The 21,534-nt window shown below is 43.2% G+C and overlaps 1 protein-coding gene across 9 annotated transcripts in view; it reads right to left on the minus strand.

Moving 5' to 3' along the window:
- sulf1 (sulfatase 1) overlaps positions 1-21,534 on the minus strand; it is a 92,326-nt gene that overhangs the window by 10,137 nt on the left and 60,655 nt on the right. For 8 of the 9 annotated variants that reach the window (XM_039789814.1, XM_039789816.1, XM_039789818.1 and 5 more), the window contains 9 exons: positions 13,349-13,647; positions 12,694-12,933; positions 11,605-11,756; positions 8,746-8,915; positions 5,680-5,830; positions 5,412-5,587; positions 5,064-5,192; positions 4,428-4,484; positions 2,063-2,189 (listed from right to left, as the gene is read on the minus strand). In XM_039789814.1, coding sequence (XP_039645748.1) covers positions 2,063-2,189; positions 4,428-4,484; positions 5,064-5,192; positions 5,412-5,587; positions 5,680-5,830; positions 8,746-8,915; positions 11,605-11,756; positions 12,694-12,933; positions 13,349-13,523 — 1,377 coding nt within the window. In that variant the 5' untranslated portion in view covers positions 13,524-13,647. Of the gene's footprint in view, positions 1-2,062; positions 2,190-4,427; positions 4,485-5,063; positions 5,193-5,411; positions 5,588-5,679; positions 5,831-8,745; positions 8,916-11,604; positions 11,757-12,693; positions 12,934-13,348; positions 13,648-14,117; positions 14,231-21,534 lie in introns of those variants that run through there. The other variant, XM_039789817.1, reaches the window with a different exon arrangement.

Raw genomic sequence — 21,534 nt, forward strand, 5'->3', positions numbered from 1 at the left:
ATTTTCACTTTACTTTTACAATGTGTAGATTTTTTGGCATGGCTTATTAGAGGAGCTATAGATGTATAAATGTTAACAATTAACAACCTTAATCTCAGACAAAAGCCTCTGATTTTAGAAACTCTTTGAGAAACATGCTTTTAACACACATATCGGGCAAATCTCAGCCTGTGGGAAAGAATGGCATCCAAAAGCAGCAGGAAAGATAAACCAAAACGACCACATGAGATGAATTGGGCCTGTCTGGTGTCTAGAAAATAAAGAGGAAACCCCTACCACTCTCACACTGGGTATGTCTGTGCCAAGTGCGTCACCGGCGTAATTGTGTAAATACATATCCACGCACTTGCTTACATCTGCTGTGTCTTTCTCAACATTTATTCCCACTTGGAAAAGAAAGCTGAGACTAATTGCTGTGAGTAGTGCCGCTGGATAGGTCTTGTATAAATGGAAGAGACACATCTGCAGCGCGCAGTGCCGATGATCAGTGGTGAGTGTGGGAACGAGGGTCCAAACAAAGGGCCATAAAGCAGCTCAGGTTTCTTCTGGAAGGCTCATATAGTGACGAAGAGCTTACAGGCCAAACAAAGCCGTTATATCAGCATTAGACAAGATGTGGGGGTGTATTGTCACTCAGGGACCTCTGTCTTCTCTCTCACCCTCCCTCCTGTGAGTGCTTTTCAGGCACAAGCAGGACAGCAGAGATGGATGAGAAACTGAGGAGGAGGATCGGGAGCGGTTAGTTAGGAGCAGACATGGATGACCATGCAAGCTGAAACATGAGCATTAAGGGGAAGAACCAAAGTACCGCAAGCCACTCACACTGTTATGTACCCCCAAAAACATACAGTAACAGAGATTTCTCAATGTCCCTGGTGAGTAAATCTGGTGTACCCACAACAAACCCATATAGTTATCAAATGATCGATTCCAAAGGACCGCAACAGCTCTGCGACAATAACACAACAGAGGCTTTGCTCTTAGAAATATCTGGTCTGTCTGAACCAAGACCATGTGGTCATATTCAATCAGGCAGTAACATTTAAGACTTTTCAAAAACAAAACTTCTCTAATTCCAACATAAATCAGGTTCAACACTGAGGTTTAATGTCCTTGTTGAACTCCTAACTATTTCAGTACAATGCTTCAGTTTGAGCCAAGGTTTTGTTTCTGTGACAGGGAGGTGAGTTGGCATTTAAAGGCATAAAATAAACTGTAAAATACATACGAAGAGGAGCTGGAAAAAGATTTGATAAAAATGAAGAGGAGCGATAAAGCACTTGCCTTGTGTGTGAGTACTGTTTCCCCTCTAATTTTGTAAGACACACGCCACTGGCTTTCAGGCTGCTCACTGGGAGGTCATATTAAATCATGCCAGACGGGCCACTTATGACCAAACTTTATCCTTCATGCTTTACAGCCACATATTATGATGTACACTGTAAATGATTACAGCTATAAGAAGACCCGTCTACACATTTTTTTGTGCACATTACAGGTGCACACACATACTGTACCCACAATCTCACATGCATTTGCACAACACACGCTGTTGAGCTTACTTAGAATAGCTCCATTGCTGTTTTTAATAACTGATTGTTACATACACACATTTATGTGACCATAAACTGGATCTGGATTGCATTAGTCAGCCCCTCAGAAACGCTGTCTGTCATTTAACGCTACCTGAAACTTGTAACAATTTGTATAGTTCTGGTCTGTGTGCTCCAAGGCCACATACTGTACCACTTGGCAGTTGGTCTGCCAAAAAGTTATTGGGCACAGATGAAAGGGAAGTACCAACAAATTAATGCACCACAAAACAGTGCAAAAGGGTCCAATTATGAACAAACTGATGCACTGTAAGTGGCTATTTCACTTATGGCTCTGAGGAATAGCTCACCAGGCAACATAGAGGTCACTTTAAAAGTCGTACTCATTACTGTTAGAAAAGAACTGCAGAAACATTCCATATTGGATATCAGGGGAACTTGTTTCTGTTCACAAAAGGTTTGCAGAAATAAGTTGTTCACTTGAGTGCACATGGGTGTGTTTGTTTTACCTGTCCAGGCTGCTCGCAGGGCGTCTGGAATTCGGCCTGCTGGCACGTCTCTTTGACCTTCTTGTACTTGGGAAGGCTGTTGGTGTGCTGAGTGTTCACTGAGTCTTCCTTCTTCCTCAGGATTTTTCTACACAACACAACAAGTGAATAGAATTAAGGGGAAATCATCATTAACTAACAGACTTATTCAGGGACTCGATGTACTATTAAATTATCTTATTACTGGATTTCAGTGGGACGAAAGTTTTAGTCACGGTTTCCTGTTTTTGTACTTTCTGTCACGGTCAGTCGTGTGTGCTTCTAATAGTCATGGCCAGTAAATGGATAAGTTATGTAGCATTTGTGTGTGCCAGAGGGTCTGGGCATGGAGCTCGGCTCAGCCTCACACCAGTGCTCAGCTCCAGGCCAAGCTGTTTGACCATGGCATCACGTTCAACTGCCCTGCCCCTTTCTCCTCTGCCACTACCACAAGACCTGGCTGAGTCTGCTAAGGCCATGCCAACCCCCCCATCCCCTGCTCTATTCCCAACTCTCTGCCAACATGGCATGGCATGGCTGCCTTCGGCCCACAGACAGAATGATGGCGACAATGAGGCACAGAACAACCTGTGTCATTCAAGACTATGGCCATTGTTTTGCCGATCCTGCCTCGCGCTCTGTTCCACAGGAAAACAGCCAATGTTCACACACAGGCTTGGCTAGTCTCTAGCCTTTAGCCAAGGGTGATTAAAGAGCTAACAGTTGTTGTCGATGTCACTCCCTGATGGCTGCATTACGTAGATTATTAGATTCTCAAACAATGTAGTCAGCCCCAGCTGTCAGTCAGCATTTCACAAGCTCAGAGGAACAGTACTGTAATGTCATGTGAGGATATTAGATCATAAAGCATTTCACATGAGCAGTGAGAGAACTGTACAAAAAAACATTAGCTACTGTGTGTGTGTTGCTACCACATCTGTGCCTGAGTAACAGAGTGGAAGGTCTTTGGAGGCTAATCTCAGCGTTTAGAGACAGGCACACATGCTGACAGCCTTTATAAACAGTGTGGATTAATGGAGGAATGGATTAAAAGAGCTAAAGCCCCTACATGTCAAAGGTTACACTCTTTTCATTTCATACACAGCAGTCCATAGGCCAGCTATTTCTTCTGTCACACAAACCTACGCCAGCGGGAGACTGATCTATATGCACGGCAGCAGAGCTAACGAGTGCTTCTTTTGTACTCTTGGATGCGTTGCTGCAGATTTTGGCAAATGAGCAAATTAGTGGATGGGAGGGCCAAGCCAGTGATTTGGAAAAAAAAGATAGGGATTGTAAGGAAATGATCGTGGGGAAAAACAGCAGCTGTATGAGAGAACGTGACATACTGTAATATACAGTATCATTACACATGCTGCCAGCACAATCTGGTCACAACCAGTGTTACTGTTCTCTCCCCCATTGTTTTCCTACCAATGTCTTTCCTTTCTTAGTTATTTAATTTTAACCTTTTTTTTTTTCATTGGGTACCTGTATCATGTGACAAGCTTGATGGGATTATTCCTTTCCAAGTTGTCAGGTTTCTGTCAGTGTACCCCCGGCATTACCACAGCTTAACATGTTAAGTGAACAAAAGCGGGCTGTCAGAGTGGAAGTATTGTTTTCTGCAACATATACTGTATCTGGCAGCAGAGGTGAGGTTAAATAAAGGACTGACAGGATTTCTGAGAGAGCATGTGCTGTATGCAATCGCATGCACTACAAAGAAAACAGTCGGGGAAACGCAGTGGAGTGTTGGCTGTAGCGTGGCTGCTGCATTCCACACTGGGGGAGCTGGTGACATGTCCTGTGAGTGGATTGAGTGAGAGCCATCCAGCCATTCCTCAGGTAACATCAGCCTGAGACTGGCTAGCTTTTGTTTATTTTGCGTGTGTCTAGCTATCTTCCGTCTGTCTACGCCAGTGCACGAACAGCAGGCTAAGTCAGGTTTAGGGCCCAGATCATGTGCTCGATATATGCAAGGCCCCTTCAGAAGACAAAGACTCTGCTTGTTTTTCTTGTAAATGATCAGATGACCTGGTTACACATGTGTCAGCGCCTCTTGCGTGAACTGTCATAATTTGCCATCCGCTTATAGCTTTACCAAACTTTGAATATTTCAACCTCTTCCACCGACATTGCCTTCCAAGCCGACTGTGGTCAGGAAATGTCTGTCAGATAACAAATAACTGGAAAAGTGGCTGTGTTCCTGAGTAGGGAACTCCGTTGAGCCTTGCACATTTCGGGTTCATTGAAATGTTTTGTCAGGTTTGTGTGACACACAATGCTTTGCAACGACATGGATGTGCCTGTGGTGTGGAAAAGGGAATAAAGAACCCCAGTTTACCCTCGCTCCACCAGGAATGTGTCCCTCCAGACTTTGGGTTTCCGGTTGGGTTTGAATCTGGGAAAACAAAACGCACAAAGTTTATAGAATTCATATGGCCTATGCACTCACCATCAGCTAGAGTATGTCAGGCATGCAGCTAGCCAACATTATGGGAGTCAATCATAGCAAGCTCAAGACCTTGTGGGTTCAAGGGAATAGTGTAAATGTTCTTCAACCATTAAATTGATTATCTCAGTTCTATCTGTTGCCCTGGGAATGTTTTTGACTTTGTCTTTAATAGTGCAGATATATTAACAATAGCTGTTTTCAATGCGTGGTAAATGACAATGATTTTTCATTCATATTGGATAGTTGTGGGTTTGCTGGGGAAACAAATGATTCAACTTGCAAACAAATGCAACTTCATAAGAATAACCTCAGTGAATCTTAGCCAAAGTCCTGCAGCCAAGGAAAATCCACCAAATTGCCCCGGACCCACTTTGTGCTCAGCTGGAGCAAAAGCAATTATTTTGGCTATGGAAATTTGCATTTGCTCAATAATGGCAAACTAATAGGACGTTTGCACAATTCACACACTCTGCAATTACTGTGCCTAATATCTATTACAGCACGGCATGATGGATCCATACCAACCTATTGCCAGTCCGTTCCTGTTCCAGCAGCTTAAGGATGGACTTTCCATCCATGTCTGGAGGGGTATCCAGCCCAGCAATGTGGAGAATGGTGGGAGCTAGGTCAATGTTCAACACCAGATGAGGGTTTCTAAACAAGGACATGCACATAAAGTTTACTTAATTTCTGAAATACATACATTGATATTAAATAACAAAATCAAGGAACCTGAACAAACAAATACAAAACTTCACACACAGAGAAAGATACATCAAGATACACACAGTACAGTTCATTAACAATGTAGCGACAATGTCATTTGTAAGCTAGGAAACTCTGATAATAGTTTTTGTTGTTGCTTGGACTTACACTGCCCCTGGCTCTATGTTGGGTCCTCTCAGGAAGAATGGCACACGGATGTCAAAGTCATAAGGCATGGACTTGCCCTTTACTAATCCAAACTGACCAATATGGTAGCCATGGTCTGCTGTATAGATGACGTACGTGTTGTCCAGCTCCCCAGTTTCTTCGAGCATTTCAAACACCTAAGAAGTAAAATGAGCGATGATAAGAAGATAGAAACTACAGAGGAACAGATACCAAAATCCTTAAAAAGCCCATTAATAATTACACTTACCTTCTGGACTGAGTCATCCACAGACATGAGCGTCTGCAGTCTCTTCCGATGGAGGAAGTTGGTGAACTCCATGTGGATGGGTCTCATGGGGCCTGTGTATTGCATGATCCAGTGTTTGTCCATATTTGGGGCATAGTTGTAGCTGGGGGTGCTAGCAGGAGGGCACAAAAGAGGGAGAGAGAGAGGAGACAGGCATGTGAAAGAAACTGCCTTTATTTAGGACCAATAGAAGATAGATGTATACTGTGTGCCTGATAAAGTCACAAATAAAAGTAAGAACATCTTTATGGTGAGTTGAGAGTTATCAGAGCACGTAACAGCTATGAAGAGCCCATTTAAGATGCCAAAAAACACCTGTCTGCTACTTTTCACAAACCACTGCTCAGTAACAGCTGCTGCAGTTGTCCAGTGCGTTTGACACGCATCAATTGTGGCTCTGTTTGTTGAAGGAAATGTCTTAATACTATGCAGCCAGCACCTTAGCCGTTTTTCCACACCTCTCTCCGACCATCTCTCCCCTCACAGAGACGAGAGTCTCCCAGCTCCACTGCGCTCTTGGCACAGACAAGTCATTTGAGGCTTGGCACATGCTTAAGAAAATAATAGGCCCCAAAGTCAAGTTTGCAACAACTTCTGGACCAAAAACTCAATAAGTCATGGTCATTTAAAGTAGGGAATAACACGAGTGGATGAAGAGCAAGAGGGAGGGAGAAGAAGTCTTGTTTGTGGAGTAATAGCTGAGAGAAGCTGTTCACCTGTCTGCGGTATTAGCTTTACAGCTAATTAAGGAGAGAGATAAACAGTAGACTAAGAAGTTGACTTTGTGTGCAAATTCTCTGCATGATATAAATAATATACTGAAAGCATATGTAGTTAGTACCAGATTTTATAGTCATATTTGTATGTCTGTAGTGTTGGCATATAATGGTGACAATAACAAATAATTTCCCTTCTACTTTAAGTAATTAACTCCTAAAGCAAACCATAAACGAACAGGTTCCACCCCTGAATAAGCAGCCGCTGGACAAAGTATCAAGACTTAGATATTTAATGAAGACCTGCTGGGAGCTGCTTTGCTCTGATTGAGTGAGCTGCCTTCCGCCCTCGTCTCCTCAGGCTTGCTTTGTGAGGAGGGTGAACTCTTCACCCACCTAGCCAGGCGGTCTAATAAGCCCCACAAAAGGGACCTGTCTCTGGGCAATGGGCCACCAAGGTATGGGGCCCTGGGCACAAGGGAACCTGGAATGCAGAGGTCAGTGAAACGAAGCCAGTCCATAGGAGAGGTCACACCTGCCACCTGTCACATATAGGTTGGTGTTTTGTGGTATTAGCCCTGGATTACAGCAACCCAGGGCCCGCTGCTGTTCACCTCAGAATGCCTCCTGACCTTACAAAACTTAACATAGACACATCCCGCATGAAGATTAGTGACATTCCCTAAAACAACTTGTTGAGCTACGATCAGAATAACTTCCATTCACTCCCTGCTACAGAGAGACGTGCCAATGAGTAACTGCACCATATCTATACTGTTTAAAATAAGTCTTACATCTAAGAGACAGGGTAAAAACACCTTCAGTGAGGAATGTTAATGACATTAACATCAAATCCTCCCCTGCTATTGTTGCTGTCAAAAGTACAGGCGCTCCTTTGATTTATGAGGCGGCTCCTCCTTTACTGCCACGCAGTCTCTTCCCAACTCTATGTATTACGGATTAGAGGTACACGGCATCTGCTGCAAAGATAGAAAGTGGCAGACCAGACAAGTTTCATGTCATATCTTTCCATTAGTGGATGACCTTACCAGGGACTTACTGGCTCTTGTAGAGAATTACCAAAGCTCATTGAACCGATTCAAACTCAAACTAGAACAGTGTCAAAACAAAATCATATATATAAAGGAATTTGCTCCACATCATCTGCCAGTGGAAAAAAGGGGGTTTTCCATATCTGTTATGGAAGTGTGTAGTCAACAAACATCAAAACAAACACCTACCCATACCAACCACCTGTGCTGCTGCAGTAACCACAACACATATTCCGCACACACTGCACCTACACACAATCACTGGGGCAACCCCTTTAGTCACCCCCAGGTTCCAGTTCCACCCCCTTCACCCAGAGGCTTGAGCTAAAAATAAATTAATAATGTCACAAAGGGTGTTCCAAAGCACACAATGCATTCCTCCCATGCTAAGAGCTGCAGGGAGAAAATACTGATGGATATGGACAGGATCAGGAAGTCCTTTCCAAATTTCACAGGAGGGGAGGCAGGGGTGGCAAGGGATGAGAAAACAAGACAAGACACAGCGGGAGAGATAAATAGAGAGACAGACAGAAACAGAGACATACAGATAAAGCAATAGAGAGGTAGAGCAAACAGACAGAGGGGAATGTTAAGTAGGATAGAAAGTGAGAGGAAGGAAGTGGAAAACACTGAAAGCGCTGGGAAACAAAGAAAAAAAGGAAATTTGAGCAGAAATGGCAGCCTTGAAACTTACATCTACTTTTCTAAAACACCATCCCTCCCCTAGTGGAGTAGTGCATCCTGGGAGCCTGTTGGAGGGCCCACCAAGAGATGGCAGGGCATGTTGCCATGGAAAGACCCTAGAGTATTGCAACGCTGCCTCAACTCAGTAATGAGAGTTGTGGGAGGCCAGTGTGGGCTTGGCATGAGCACTGTGCTCCTTAAAAAAGCCATCCCCGATCTTCTTCATGGTATGTGCCCCAGCTGTTCTTGGATGATAAATCATTTTGATTTCACGCTTGCCAAGTCATCGGCCATAGCAGCTTCTAAGCAACCTGTCATCACTGGGGATTGAGGGGCGTGAGTACTGTAATAATGTTATGTACACCAAATCATAAAAACTCAAATTGGAAGTCAATGAGAAAAATTCCATAAAGCAGTAGATGAAAGCTGCCGGAATGTCTGTGTATATAATCTATAAATATGGGCCCTGAACATTAATTTTTCATTATTTCACAGGGTTAAAAGTCCTATGTAGGAACCCTGATGAGTGTATGTGTTTTAGCCTGTGTGGTATTGTGAGTCTGAATGTAACTTACATGTGCTGCGAAGCATTTGGAAAGTGCTCAGCGTACTGTGGAGCTGAGTCTTCTGGGCCATGAGGAGCAGCGTGACTGATGACCATCATCACAGGGCGGTGAGGGTACATGCGCTTGGACATGCGGAAAAAGTTGATGCTGTCGTTGGTGATCAGATCTGTGAAATAATCCTGGAAAAGAGTGAATAAATAGGAATCATTAGGCACTGCAGGGCTAAAATCCCATCTAAAGAAGGCAAAAAAAAAAAAAGGAAAGGTAAAACTGGGGTAAAAATGCAAAACAACACAAGCTTTGATAAAAATTAATTCGCAGTCCAATCAACATGACATGTTGCTTTCCCCTCATTTTCAAATAAATGGACAGGGGCCAGTGGGAAAATTAACTGGGGCCATACACTACCAATCTGTCGAGTCAACAGCTGGCAGCATGCCTGTGTGTGTAAATGCGAGTGTGTGCTTGAGTCTGTGTGTATGTGTATACAGTATATGGGCTGTTGCCTCATCAGTGAATCTCTGCACTATTGAATGTGACACCACTTGATGGTGAGAGGAGCCTGGCGCTCTCAAATGGTATGTTGTTATGACAGCTCCCACCCTCTCCTCCTCTCCAGGCTATCCATTCTCTTTCTCATTTAGCTTCCTCCTCTCCTATTTAGCTTCATTTTATCCCCTCTCTCTTTACATGAGTTTTCTTTTCTCGTCACTGATTCACTCTGTGACATAATGCAACACACAAATCAGACACAATAACCTCAACAGATATAACCCTCAGGCATTACTTGGGAAATGAGCTGGTGTGAGTAATGAGTTGTATACAGGAGATAGGAAAGACTCCCATTGCTGTTTTTCAAATTTTAGTGAAATGGGAGGACAACTGAATGAATGAAGGAAACTGTAACCTACTGTAAAGAGATTAGACTCCCACAGTACTGACATTTTATCAAAACCTTTATTCCAGGCATGGTGGAGTTTGTCTGTTTAAATGTACAGTAGGTCACACCCTGAACTAAAATCACAATGGCATTTGCCAAGTTTCCAACAGATTAACCATTCTACCTGCACTTTTGGCATGCTGCAGTTGTTGTCTGGCATACCACATGCGGAAGGGAGTGCCAGGTTCAGAATGAAAGAGTAAAGGGTGATTTTCCTGAAATGTCAGAAGTGGGTTTGGCTGATTCATCCTGTCTCTATTAATAGGCTTTATAGCTAGGCCAGCTTTAACGGCCTGGCGGCTACACATGCCCATGGAAGCTGGTGATTGCGTGCACATGGCGAGGCATTGCCATACTTGTTTCCTATGTGTTGCCAACTCTCCAAAACCTGAGCCACTGCTGCTAAGGGCTCCGGCAGGTCGAAAGGAAGCAACAGTGTCATGGTTAATGCCTGGCCAACAGCTCTAAAATGGTAAGGGAGGAGAGAGTATCACTTTCCCCAGAACCGTTTGGAGATGATTAGTATTACATAAGTGGCAGTCACACACTCATTCACACATGGTGTAATTTCCCTAATAACATTCACCCATTTGAATTCTGACATTTCAAGTTTTAGAACTTACATAGTTTTACCGTCAATGTAGCAGAACGTTGTGGCTTTGAATTTACAAGATTTGTTCATGAGGAGTCAGTTAATTATAAGCTGCTTGATCTCTGAGTTTCTGTTAGAAGTGATGACACCAACATATCACATCTGGCTTGCAACGCAGGCTGCTTTATGCCTTTATGACCATTGTCTTGCGTCATGGAATTTGAGGGAAAAAAAGTGTATGGATCATATTCTCCAACTAAATCTCAAGCAAAGGCCTTAACCTCAATGAACTCATCCTCCTACAGATGGAAAAATAAAATGGGACCTAATTGAATGAAATCACTGGGCAAGGGCCTCATCTAATCACATTGACTTTGTGTGCCAGCTGCACTCTGTGAGGAATACCATGACCTTCTCACCCTGTGTGAATCTAAAAAGAGGAGTTGTGGTTGTCCTGGTGGTAGCAGGTTAATGGTTAATGACAGTAAATATCAAATAGTGTGTCCATTTGGTTTTAAACCACAATCTGCTGACCAAGCCCATGTCATGTAAACACCTTGGCCTCAGCTTGTGGGTAACTTTACACCTCAGTCCAAGTTGGCAGAGAAATAGCAATACAAACATTTGTTTGCCCATCTTTTGGGCAGACCATCTTGAAATTTGATTTGTATCCAAACTATAAACCCACCTCGTGGATTCCTCATGTACCCAGGACTACGCTGCCTGGAAAGATATTGGCATGGAGCTGCGAAAACAAACTGACAGCTCTTACAAAAACATTTGGGGAAGATTGATGACCGATGCCATCCAGCGCTACAAAAAGACAGTGTAACCACAGTGTTCATCTCCGGAGTCTGACAGTTTTTTATTGTGGTGTTATAGCAGAAAATCATTGTGAAAACTTCATTCATAGTGAGACAAAAAGTAGAGAGAATGCAGACAGAGAGAGAGAGAGAGAGAGAGAGAGAGAGAGAGAGAAGAGAGAGAGAGAGAGAGAGAGAGAGAGAGAGAGAAACAAATGCAGGGTGGTATTTATCACAGGCTTGTTATACGGTTCAGTTTTACAGTGTCTAAATGTTGAGGTAAGGAGAGTCATAATAAAGGGATGCTGCAGAAATGGAGACTCCACCTCAAGTCATTCCCTTTAATTCTCGAATGAGAATTCCTGCCAGCCTAGATCACAACACCGTGATAAGTGAAGTGCTTTGCTGTCTGTTTTTATAAGTGGAGTGGAACCTGCTATTTGTCAGGTGAAGTCTTTATATTAGGTCATAAAGGGAAAACAAATGAGTGATTGAGTTGATGGTCCCTTTTAAGAAATGAACGCAACACATACCTTGGCATAATCGGCACCATGTTTCTCCTTGTAACCATTCCGACAGACAGTGTAATTATAGAAGCGGGAATTTTTGATCAATCCAACCCATTCGCGCCACCCAGGCGGGATGTAGCTGCCATTGTACTCATTGAGGTACTTGCCGAAGAAGCCTGCAAAAGAGAAGAAGAGAAAAGGGAAGGTTTCTTTTAATATGGATTGTTAGGCTATAACTGCATGTTAACTTTGCTTGTCTATGCCTGCAATTCTGCTTTGATTGTTTGACTTTATCTTTGTGTGTGTGTGTGTGTGTGTGTGTGTGTGTGTGTGTGTGTGTGTGTGTGTGTGTGTGTGTGTGTGTGTGTGTGTCATAACTTTTAGCTTGTCTCTTCTTCTCTGGCTTTACTGTACAGTATTCTCGGATAGGCTGGGCAGGGAGCCAGCCTGTCCGAGAGAAGGCTAATTGCAGACTAACGCATCAGCTCTAAAACCGCAGGCCGTGCTGCAGCCCACAGGACCCCACTGAGCTGCCCAGTCTAACGCCTGCCCATTACTCACACAGACACTGTCTGATGGGACACGACAGCGACCTGGCACGCTCACCATGTTTGCATTTCTCACAGCAGACAGCCAGGCAGGGTGGTGGAGTCTAGCTTACTGTAAAGATTAGCATTGACTAACACGAATATAGAGGTCCCAGGAAGACATTTGAGCTGGTGATGATTGACAGTGTATTGGCAAAAAGTAAGATGGTACCCAATCAGAACCTAAGAAATGCTACTTCAAACAAACATCACCAGAACTGCATTTACTTCACTTCACATTGTTTTTCTTTCCGCTCATGGAAACAGACACATTTTATAATCAAATCATAAATTATTTGCTATATCACATTACATATCAATATCGGAATGGAGCTGGATGAAAACAAAAATGTTATTTTACCAGCCCCTTTCTCAAATGATACAACAAACATAAATAGATAGACTGTTGGTCAGTTAACAATTTTTATTAGATTTAGAGGTCTTTGGTGGACATACAGCAAGCCCTTAATGCTGATTATTGTATATAGATAGGTGACCATATATGTGAATGTCATAGTTAACCAACCTGTCCTGTAGCCAGTGTTGTTGAGGTAGACGGCGAATGAGCGTGGCTCGTGCTGCGCTTGCCAGGAAGGAGAGGAGCAGTTCTCATTATTGGTGTAGGTGTTGTGGTTGTGGACGTACTTGCCCGTCAACATGGAGGACCGTGACGGGCAACACATCGGTGTGGAGACGAAGGCATTAGTGAAAGTTGTGCCTCCATCTTCCATGATCTTACGGGTTTTATTCATTACCTGAAGAGAACCTGGAGGACAAGGTATGGCGGTCAGTGCTGACTGAATGCTATAGAGTCACTCAAGTCTTCATTTTTGTTTTGTTTTTTAACTACTTTTTTTACAACAAAGAATATAGATAAACACAGTTCAGTCTAATTGAATCACTACACCTTTTCTTACTGAGTGGCAAATAATTATAATTCAGCAGTTAATAGGCCAGATGGCCATTCTGCTCTGGCTTATGGCCTCTATTTAATATTTCATGTGTGAAGAAAGACCACATTAATCATGATGCAAATGCCCACAAAGACAAAGAAATTGATTAAGACAGGGAAAAATCACAGGAACAAAAAGATTTTTTCAAGTAAGGCAAAAGAGGACCCAAATAAAAAGTGAAGAGGGCCCAAACAAACCCAGAGAGGCCAGAAAGTGTGCCAACCTTACCTAACTCAACATCCTGGTCGTCAGTTATGATGAGGATAATGTTGGGCCGGATGTTTCTGCGGTCTCTCTGGATGCGACCCCTCAGGCCCTGAGCCCTGGTGGTGGTGAAAGCCCAGCTGCCTGGAGCCCAGTCCAGAGACAGCAGGGCCAACCAAGCCAGCCACTGCATCAGCATGGTGCCCGGGACGACAGGAGACGGGGTGGATAGATGGGAGGATTAATGGAAAGATGAAGGGAATGGGATAAGTTCCAGCCAGGCCACTCACTCACACCCGTGCAGCTCTCGCAGCCGTGGTCGACTATAAAGAGACAGAAGAAGAAAAACACATGGAGACATTACAAGGGACACAAGGAAAGAAGAGAAATAAAGTGGACAATTTTAAAGTAGTAGAATAAAGAATTTCATTATATTCTCAGAGAGACAGTCCGTGAAAAGCCTAGATTTCCTCTTGGAACATTTAAGCATATTTGCTTTAGAGAAATTGTCTGCATCTGCTCATAAATCATACTCAAACACAACAGTTTATCCATAAACAGAGAAGCCAAAAAAGATAATTTCATGCTTTAGCCCTTGATGGTCCACCAAGGAAAACTTACCCATCAGTTCCAACAAAAGTTGCGTGCTGACTTTAACCCCATCAATACTCTCCCTTGTAAACAAAATCCCTCAACATCAACTCTCCTGACCTTAACTGAAAACATAACTTGATCACAGCAACCCATGAAAACTTTTTAAACAACAGAAGAGATCTAGAAACACAGATCTCACCTCAGAGAATCCCGTAAGTCTCATTTTGTCTGGCCTTTTTTCATATTATCCAAGTACTTTTTCTTGTGTTTTTCACGCTCTCCTTCTGTGTCAGATAACACACTCACACACAGAAACTCTCTCTACTGGAGAGCTGCTGTTCGGCCAACTGTGCTGAGACCGCGCCATTGGCTAACTGCACTCAAACACCCACATCCACTCTCCTGTGTCAGCCAATCACAGTCCACCTTCCACCTGTCACTCAAAAGTCACCCCCTGGTGAGTCAAGCGTGACAGAGGGTCGGTGCGGAGGATGGGACCACACTAGGGGGGAGGGGGTTAGGGGGCACAGGAGGCGGAGAGAGGGTTCCGCTACATTAACCCCAGTGCCACTGTCGCCAATCACAGATTACCACTGAGTCATCATAGCACTTTGCAACCTCTTGCTCACTTACAGTGTCATGGTTGGTCAGAAAAAGTGCATATCCTTTGCCTAAATGGCAGGGACCAGTGGATAGTTCTGAGACTGAGCTATCCCCAAATAAATAAATAAATAAATAAATAAATAAATAAATAAATAGCAGGTAGTTTTCAGAAACAATAATACATGTGAAAGAATGGCTTGTGGCTGTGAGATGAACCATGGCGCTGTAACAATAAGTTATCCATGATTGCCTGTGAAAAAGCGCCTCATGGACAGCAATCCCACTGAGTGGCACTATACTCCTTGCTATTCTGAGTTAATGGCCTGAAAACAAATGGCAGGCCTATGACACCTGAGCCTGGTCAAACCCCACTGGGTGGCTCCGCCCTAAAGGCCCAGACACACCAACCCGATAATCGGCTGTCTGACAGTCTGGCAAGGTCAGTGACTCGAGCCTGTTCGGTGTGTTCCGTGCCGTCGTCCGGAGGAGGAACGGTCGGCCTTCATTTTGGCCGACCTGACTTGCTGGGTCGGAGGGCGGGAAGTCGGACTCAATGACCAATCTGATTGGTGGAGTGCTAACCCGGAAATGATGAGCGGGATGAGTGTGGCTAAGCCTCTCAAAATCTGACAAAAATCTTTTAAACTGACCTTTGAAGATGAAGATGAAGACAGATTCAGCAACTGCATGGCCCATTTCATTTCTCATTTAAAATGTTTTCAGAAACCCGTTTCGGTGAAATGTAATGTCTTGTAAAATATGAGATCGTATTCCGAACGAAGCCGCCATTATGCCTGGTTGAAAAATCCGGGAGTAGCCAGACCCACGTGACGCGTTCGTCTAATCAGCTGCCGGTTTTCATTTTTTGGGCGACAGTACAGATTAGCGGCGCCTGCTGTTATGGAGACGTGTTACGTCTCGCGCATGCGCACAACGTACTCTCAAGTCGGCTTCGGTGTGTTCTGAGGCACTTTTTGGACCTCGGGGAGCCCACTGATCAGTCCGACTGCCTTTTCTGCCGATGGTCGGCCATCAGGTTGGTGTGTCAGGGGCTTTACCCCTATTTCCACAGAAGGGCCAGTCTCAATTGGCAAAGAGTAGAAACCTATGGCCTAAAATAAAAACAATTTATGGTGTCTGACTGATAATGGAAGGTCCTCTGGATACGTGTATCAACATTTTAATGGGTGAAATGCAAATTATTTTTGTATATATTGATATGTGGCTTTATTTCTCTTTAGAAAAAGCCTACATCCACAACCACTTGCTCTCATTGATGTGCCAAACAGATGGCCTTACATAAAATAACACCACTACAAATTATATAGGCGAGTTAGGTTTTTTTCTTGCACTACATTGTTTATCTGTTTTTCCTCTACTCAGATGTGGCCTGTAATAAACAGAGCTTCAGATGGGGCTTTAAGGGCACTTTGGTCTGTCCTGCATTTCAGACAGGTAGTGTCCGGGCCAGCCAGCTCAGTCATCGTGACAGCCCTGAGCAAACATTGGTGCCGTTTGGACAAACACCCCACCAGCGCAGGGTGGCAGAGTGCACAGAACCTCACAGTGAATTACACACACAACACAAACTACTGTACAGACATATGGTGACACGCAGAAACTCATAAGCCACTCACACACAAGGCTTTCTCCCCACAAAAACACATTCTCCTGCTGTAAGGGTCCAAGTCCTCCTACATAAATTGGAAAGCTTCCCAGAAACAATAGACGCAGTCCGAATCTCAAGTCTCTATTTCTGTTGAGCTGAAGAAAACCTGAAATCAACTGTAAACCAGTCAGCCAACTAGTGTAATGTTAGCACCCAGCGCAAATTCAATTTTACATGCCAATGGTTCCCAGCAATAGCCTCTACATGCGACTCAGAGAAGTGAGAATACAGACAAGAAGGTTCATTGTGGAATCTGATACAAACCGTGTGGTGCTGATGTGGTTAGCTATAGTGGTATCAATAGCTACACTGTCTGAAGCGACTGAGAAGGCAGGGCTAATAAAATTGAGCACATAACAACCAATGGGATGTGGGCCGAAGTTACGCAGGCAAAACGACACTGCTGCTGCCACAAACGAGAGCAGACATCCAATTGTCGTTTGGGCTATCGCTCATCCAAACTCAATTTCACCTGATCTACTTTCCTCACGAGTTCATCTCAAGTTCACTTTTGACCAGAAAGATTTCTAGCAGCTCTGTGTATGCCAAATGTATCCCTGGATCATTTGACAGCTGTGCATCTCAAAGTCACCCCTAATCAAAGAAAACACCACAATTTATTAATGTGGCAACCCCAGTAACTTGACTTTTTCATGTTAATATGACGTATGGAACTTGGAACTTCGAAATGTCCAGCTAAGTGACAAGACCAGGGTGTCGAGATTAGCAGCTGTGGAGTGGAGCAGAGGTAGATTGATGGCAGTTGGCTGGCTGTAGGGCTGGACAATTAATCGAAAATGTATCAACATCAAAATTGTGAAGCTGTTATCGAAAATATTAATCCCATGACGATAAAACTAAAATGTGACTTTTTTCACAAGACATTTTCATTTCAAGCAATGTGTACTTTCATTTCAATTTTATACATTTTCAATAAATACCCATAATAGTTCCCGCTTTGTGTTTCCTTCAATTATTTTAAAATAACAAATATAAGCACTTTTGAATTAGAAAAAAATATTTCACCTTCAATATTTGAGCCTATTTACAGTATAAACTTGCCAATGAACTATGAGCACACAAAAAAGGAATGACACATTTTTTTTAATTATCGTTCATTCATCAGCATCGGGGTAAAATGTGCAATTAATCTTGATTTTGATTTCAGGTCATATTGTGCAGCATTAGCTGGCTGTATTAAGACCTATGGCAGTTTCCTGTTCACATGAAGGAAAACTAGAAAATTAACTTTACTTACAATCAAAATTACAATTCAGATATTTAGCAGACATTTTTCCTTCGTTTGTCCACTCTGAGGAAGTACACTCAGAAGTGGCACAGGCAGCAATTTCTATCTCGAACAATTGTCTTTGCTACATTTAAGGGAGACAAATTGACTGCACAAAGCATTATTTATGGTAAATACTTCTACTATTCCATTTATATGTATATTATAAACTATATCCGCTCCAGATTTGAAAGTTGGAAAGTACTTAAATTGTCCAGATTGGACAGTATAAATACCGCTTTAATCTTTGCTGGTTATCAGGATTAACTGCATAAACCAAATTAGATCAGTGAGTACAAACACAGTCACTTCTCAGTGTTTTGTTTTGTACAGACGCCTTAAAAAGTGTTATCCAGAGTTCTGGCCCTCAGGGATAAAAGGAGCAGGAAAGGTACCTAGTACATCCAGCTCTAAACATTGCTGGATCTATCAAACCGAAAAGGCTGACTGTTAATACAAGAAACAATAGGAGTAAATATGCTAAAATCTGGAAGTTGGCTTCTGAAACTCTCCTCCGTTATTGCTATTGCTTCTTACGTACTTGCCTCCAGCATTGGAGTTGAAATGCATATTGCCAATTTCATGAACCCCTTGAGAACCCTCTGTGAGAATAGTGTTTTATGTCATTTTCACAAACCCTTCATTTTGAATGAGTCATTTATTTATATCATGTAACCGCTAGATGATAGCGTGATAGAGCGTGATATAAGTAGAACAGGCTTCTTCTATACATCTGTAGAACAGACAAGAGGTCTTTATTCCTGGACATAGTCAGAGGACTAGGGAGCACATTGTTTCTTCTTCCTCATTGTTTTGGAGGATTAGCACTAATGACCTTTTAAATGAGCCTTTACTGTACTCTTCATGGTTAAGCTGGGGGATATTGGGGAGGAACGTAAAATGCCCAGGGGGATCAAAGGACTGGAACAAAAAGGCCACTCTGGAGTTTTTCAGACACACAGCTGCCAAATACATAAAAGATGTGCAATTTTCAGATTAATGGCCATCAACACTAGGGACTTTTAGCGCACCTCAACACCCTACTAATCTTTACTTTCATGACAGTTTTTTTCCCTACATTAACTGCAGAAAACAGCTCTTTCACTTACTCTCCTTTGGCACAGGCAGCATTGCTCAGTGATTTGGTATGGCTGCACAGACAGCTGTGCTTTGTGCACTGGGTAAAGCTGAACATAATAGAGTTGCTGCTTGTGTAACCATCCAGGGCAGTACTATTTGGCTGGTTGGCAGTTGTGCCCTCCAGTTAGAGGCCTCAAACCACACACCCTGCTGCACCCTGACCCTCATCTGACCCAAGTGGTAATGTGGCTTTGATGGTGGCTTGTTTAACCTCACCTCAGCAACCTGAGGCTACCCACACACAGGGGTGAAGAGGGGAAACTTTGAGGGAAGAAAAATTGGTGGAGGGGAGGGGGGCTCAGTACAGAGGTATGAAGGTAACAAAAGTATTGTAAAAGCCTGGTTCTGATTGGCCTGTGTATTCATTTCTGCAATGGCAAACAGGCTGCATCTGGCTTAGGTTCTGTTCAGTCAGCAGTGGCAGTCTATGTATTTATCAGCTGTGACTGACAAACAGCAGACGCACTAAGAAGACACATAAGGGAATTCTTCCGCAAGAAACACACTGAATGACAGCAATAAATCCATGTGTCTGTTAAAGCTGCATATTTGTCCACTAATGTGCGTCTGCCGACAGACTAACTTTTGTTCAAGGTAACATGGAAAGTTTGGAGGTGAGGGGGTTCACCTTCCCAAAACAAGATGCAAGTCAAACCCAAACCATATGCCATGCCCCACAAAAGTAAATCAGTCATTCATAAAGGGCCTAACTATTAAGGACAATGGCCATTTCAAAGCACCTCAAATCCCCTTATTCCTGTCCATTCTCTCTCTCGCTCGCTCTCTATTTGCCCAGTCCATCTGTAAGGCAGCCAAGTCACAGAGGAACAATGGCAAAGAGAGGGGAATTAAAGTCTGATGGCATAGTTTGAATTCTGTAGGCCATTCTGGAACTATAGGCTCCATACTGTCACAACTTTGTGCAGGAACTCCACTCAAACGTCTACCATGAGAGAACTTTGTAAAGTGGAAAATAAAATGAGAGAGTAGAGGTATCATACATGTTTAGTTGCGAACTGATCTGAAAGAAAAAGCAGAATGAATAAAGATGGTGAAAAACAATGTTACATCTCTTGATGTTTGCTTCAGACCAGTGGCATTTTTCAGTGCAGACTGATTGCTCCCTCTCCATTTCAGAGGGGAAAAAATAATTATTGCGAGGCCTTAGATTAAGGTTTGTCCAAATATTTCTGTAATCCGAGGGAATTCGGCTAGGATGCTGCCATGAGGACTGACGAGGGCCTTTTACACTGAGGAGGGCCTGTGTCAGGGCTCGCTGTGCCCAGCAGGCCAAGGGCAGCACATTGTACCCACCAAGCCGGCCGTCAGCCACACTGAGCTGACTGAAGGAGAGCTCTGTCCCGGTGCACTCACTTGTGGGTATGCACTGGGAAAATACTCAGACCATGGTGTTTTCAGACTCTTAACTCCACTGATTTGTTTGACCAAACTGCCCAAATTGGTGTAGGATCTATGACAAAATTCCAGTGAGAAAACCAAGTGCCAGGCAGTGAGGAGAGATCACTGGCTCCTTGTTCCAACATGTTTATGGCTTCACAACTTATAACCTTGACAGGCACATTTAGAATCTTTGTTTCATCCATGTCACAACTACAAAACTTCAGATGTTATAGTGAGAAATTATTCCCGTCCAGTGGTATGCGGCGTGTTTGGGGTACAACGCAGGCCACTTTAATGAAGAAGAATGGCCTCAATTCAGTGAAATGTGAACCTGGAGCGAGTGCATTCACGGCTATTAGTTAAACCCCTCATGTTTCTCTCGGACCTGGTAAGAGACCCTTTGTAGTGCCAAGGCTGCCAGGCCACCCCATCAATATTATGGATGCATCTTAATGTATAATTAAATGAATCCTGGTCCAAAAGACTTCAAAGTGGGAATGGCTTGCAGGCCACCAGGTGGTCTGTTGAAAATCATGAAGGAGTTTTGAGAACCCCAAGAGGGAAATGATTAAAAAACACACAAGGTCATTTCAGAAATGGGGAAAGCTGCCTGTATTTATTTATGTGTGTGTGTGTGTGTGTGTGTGTGTGTGTTCCTCTCCTGAAGGTGGTGTGTATCTAAGTGTTCATAGCCTTAACTATGGACACCCTTTATTGAGGTATGTACATCTAGGCAAAAGTCATGTAGGTAACACTGATAGATTTGGTCAATCGACGGGTATCACTCGGATACACTGTTCAAGGCCCTGATGGAAATTTTGGAAACTCGAAGAGGCCAATTGCTGCTACCACTGTTCAAAATGAGTGGGCAACAGTATTGCATACATTTGCTTTTCTTATATTATATATACACAATATGATATCAATATAATAAAAATGCACATTCAAATATACAATCCCTAATGTTTTTCTATTCTTTTCCAAAGACATCGTTCTTGCCGAAGGCTTGCTTTTCAAATGAGGTTCAATTTTACGAGTGGAAAAGCAGATTTACCATTCAATAGGCTGAGGAAAAGGGTGAGAGAAAAGGATTAGGGAGGAGAGAGTGAACTAAAGGAAAACCACTCCTCTGATTTATAGTGTGATATGAAAACATGGAATCACAATTACAGGATCAGCAGCCACAGTTATATGATATGAGTCTCGAGCAAGCACTTTCTTGTTAAATCTATTCTAAGCCATGAATGGAAACCATTAGCGATAGACGACCTCAGATGAATAAAATATGGCGCATTTATATTCCTCCAGCCACTTTCTTGTCAAAACCCACACTCCCATCAGAAACACTCCATCAGGCTGCGAGCGCTACAGAGAAACTCGGTGCGAGAGAGAGTAGAACGTATTGCTCACACACGGGTTGCTTTCTTGTCTCTTTGACCCCGTCAAATATACCCTCAAATAAATTATTTCTTTTACCACAAAAGAGAGCTATGGCAAATTGCTTCAATGGGTTTC

Source organism: Perca fluviatilis, chromosome 22 (genome assembly GCF_010015445.1).
Source record: "Perca fluviatilis chromosome 22, GENO_Pfluv_1.0, whole genome shotgun sequence".
Lineage (NCBI taxonomy): Eukaryota > Metazoa > Chordata > Actinopteri > Perciformes > Percidae > Perca > Perca fluviatilis.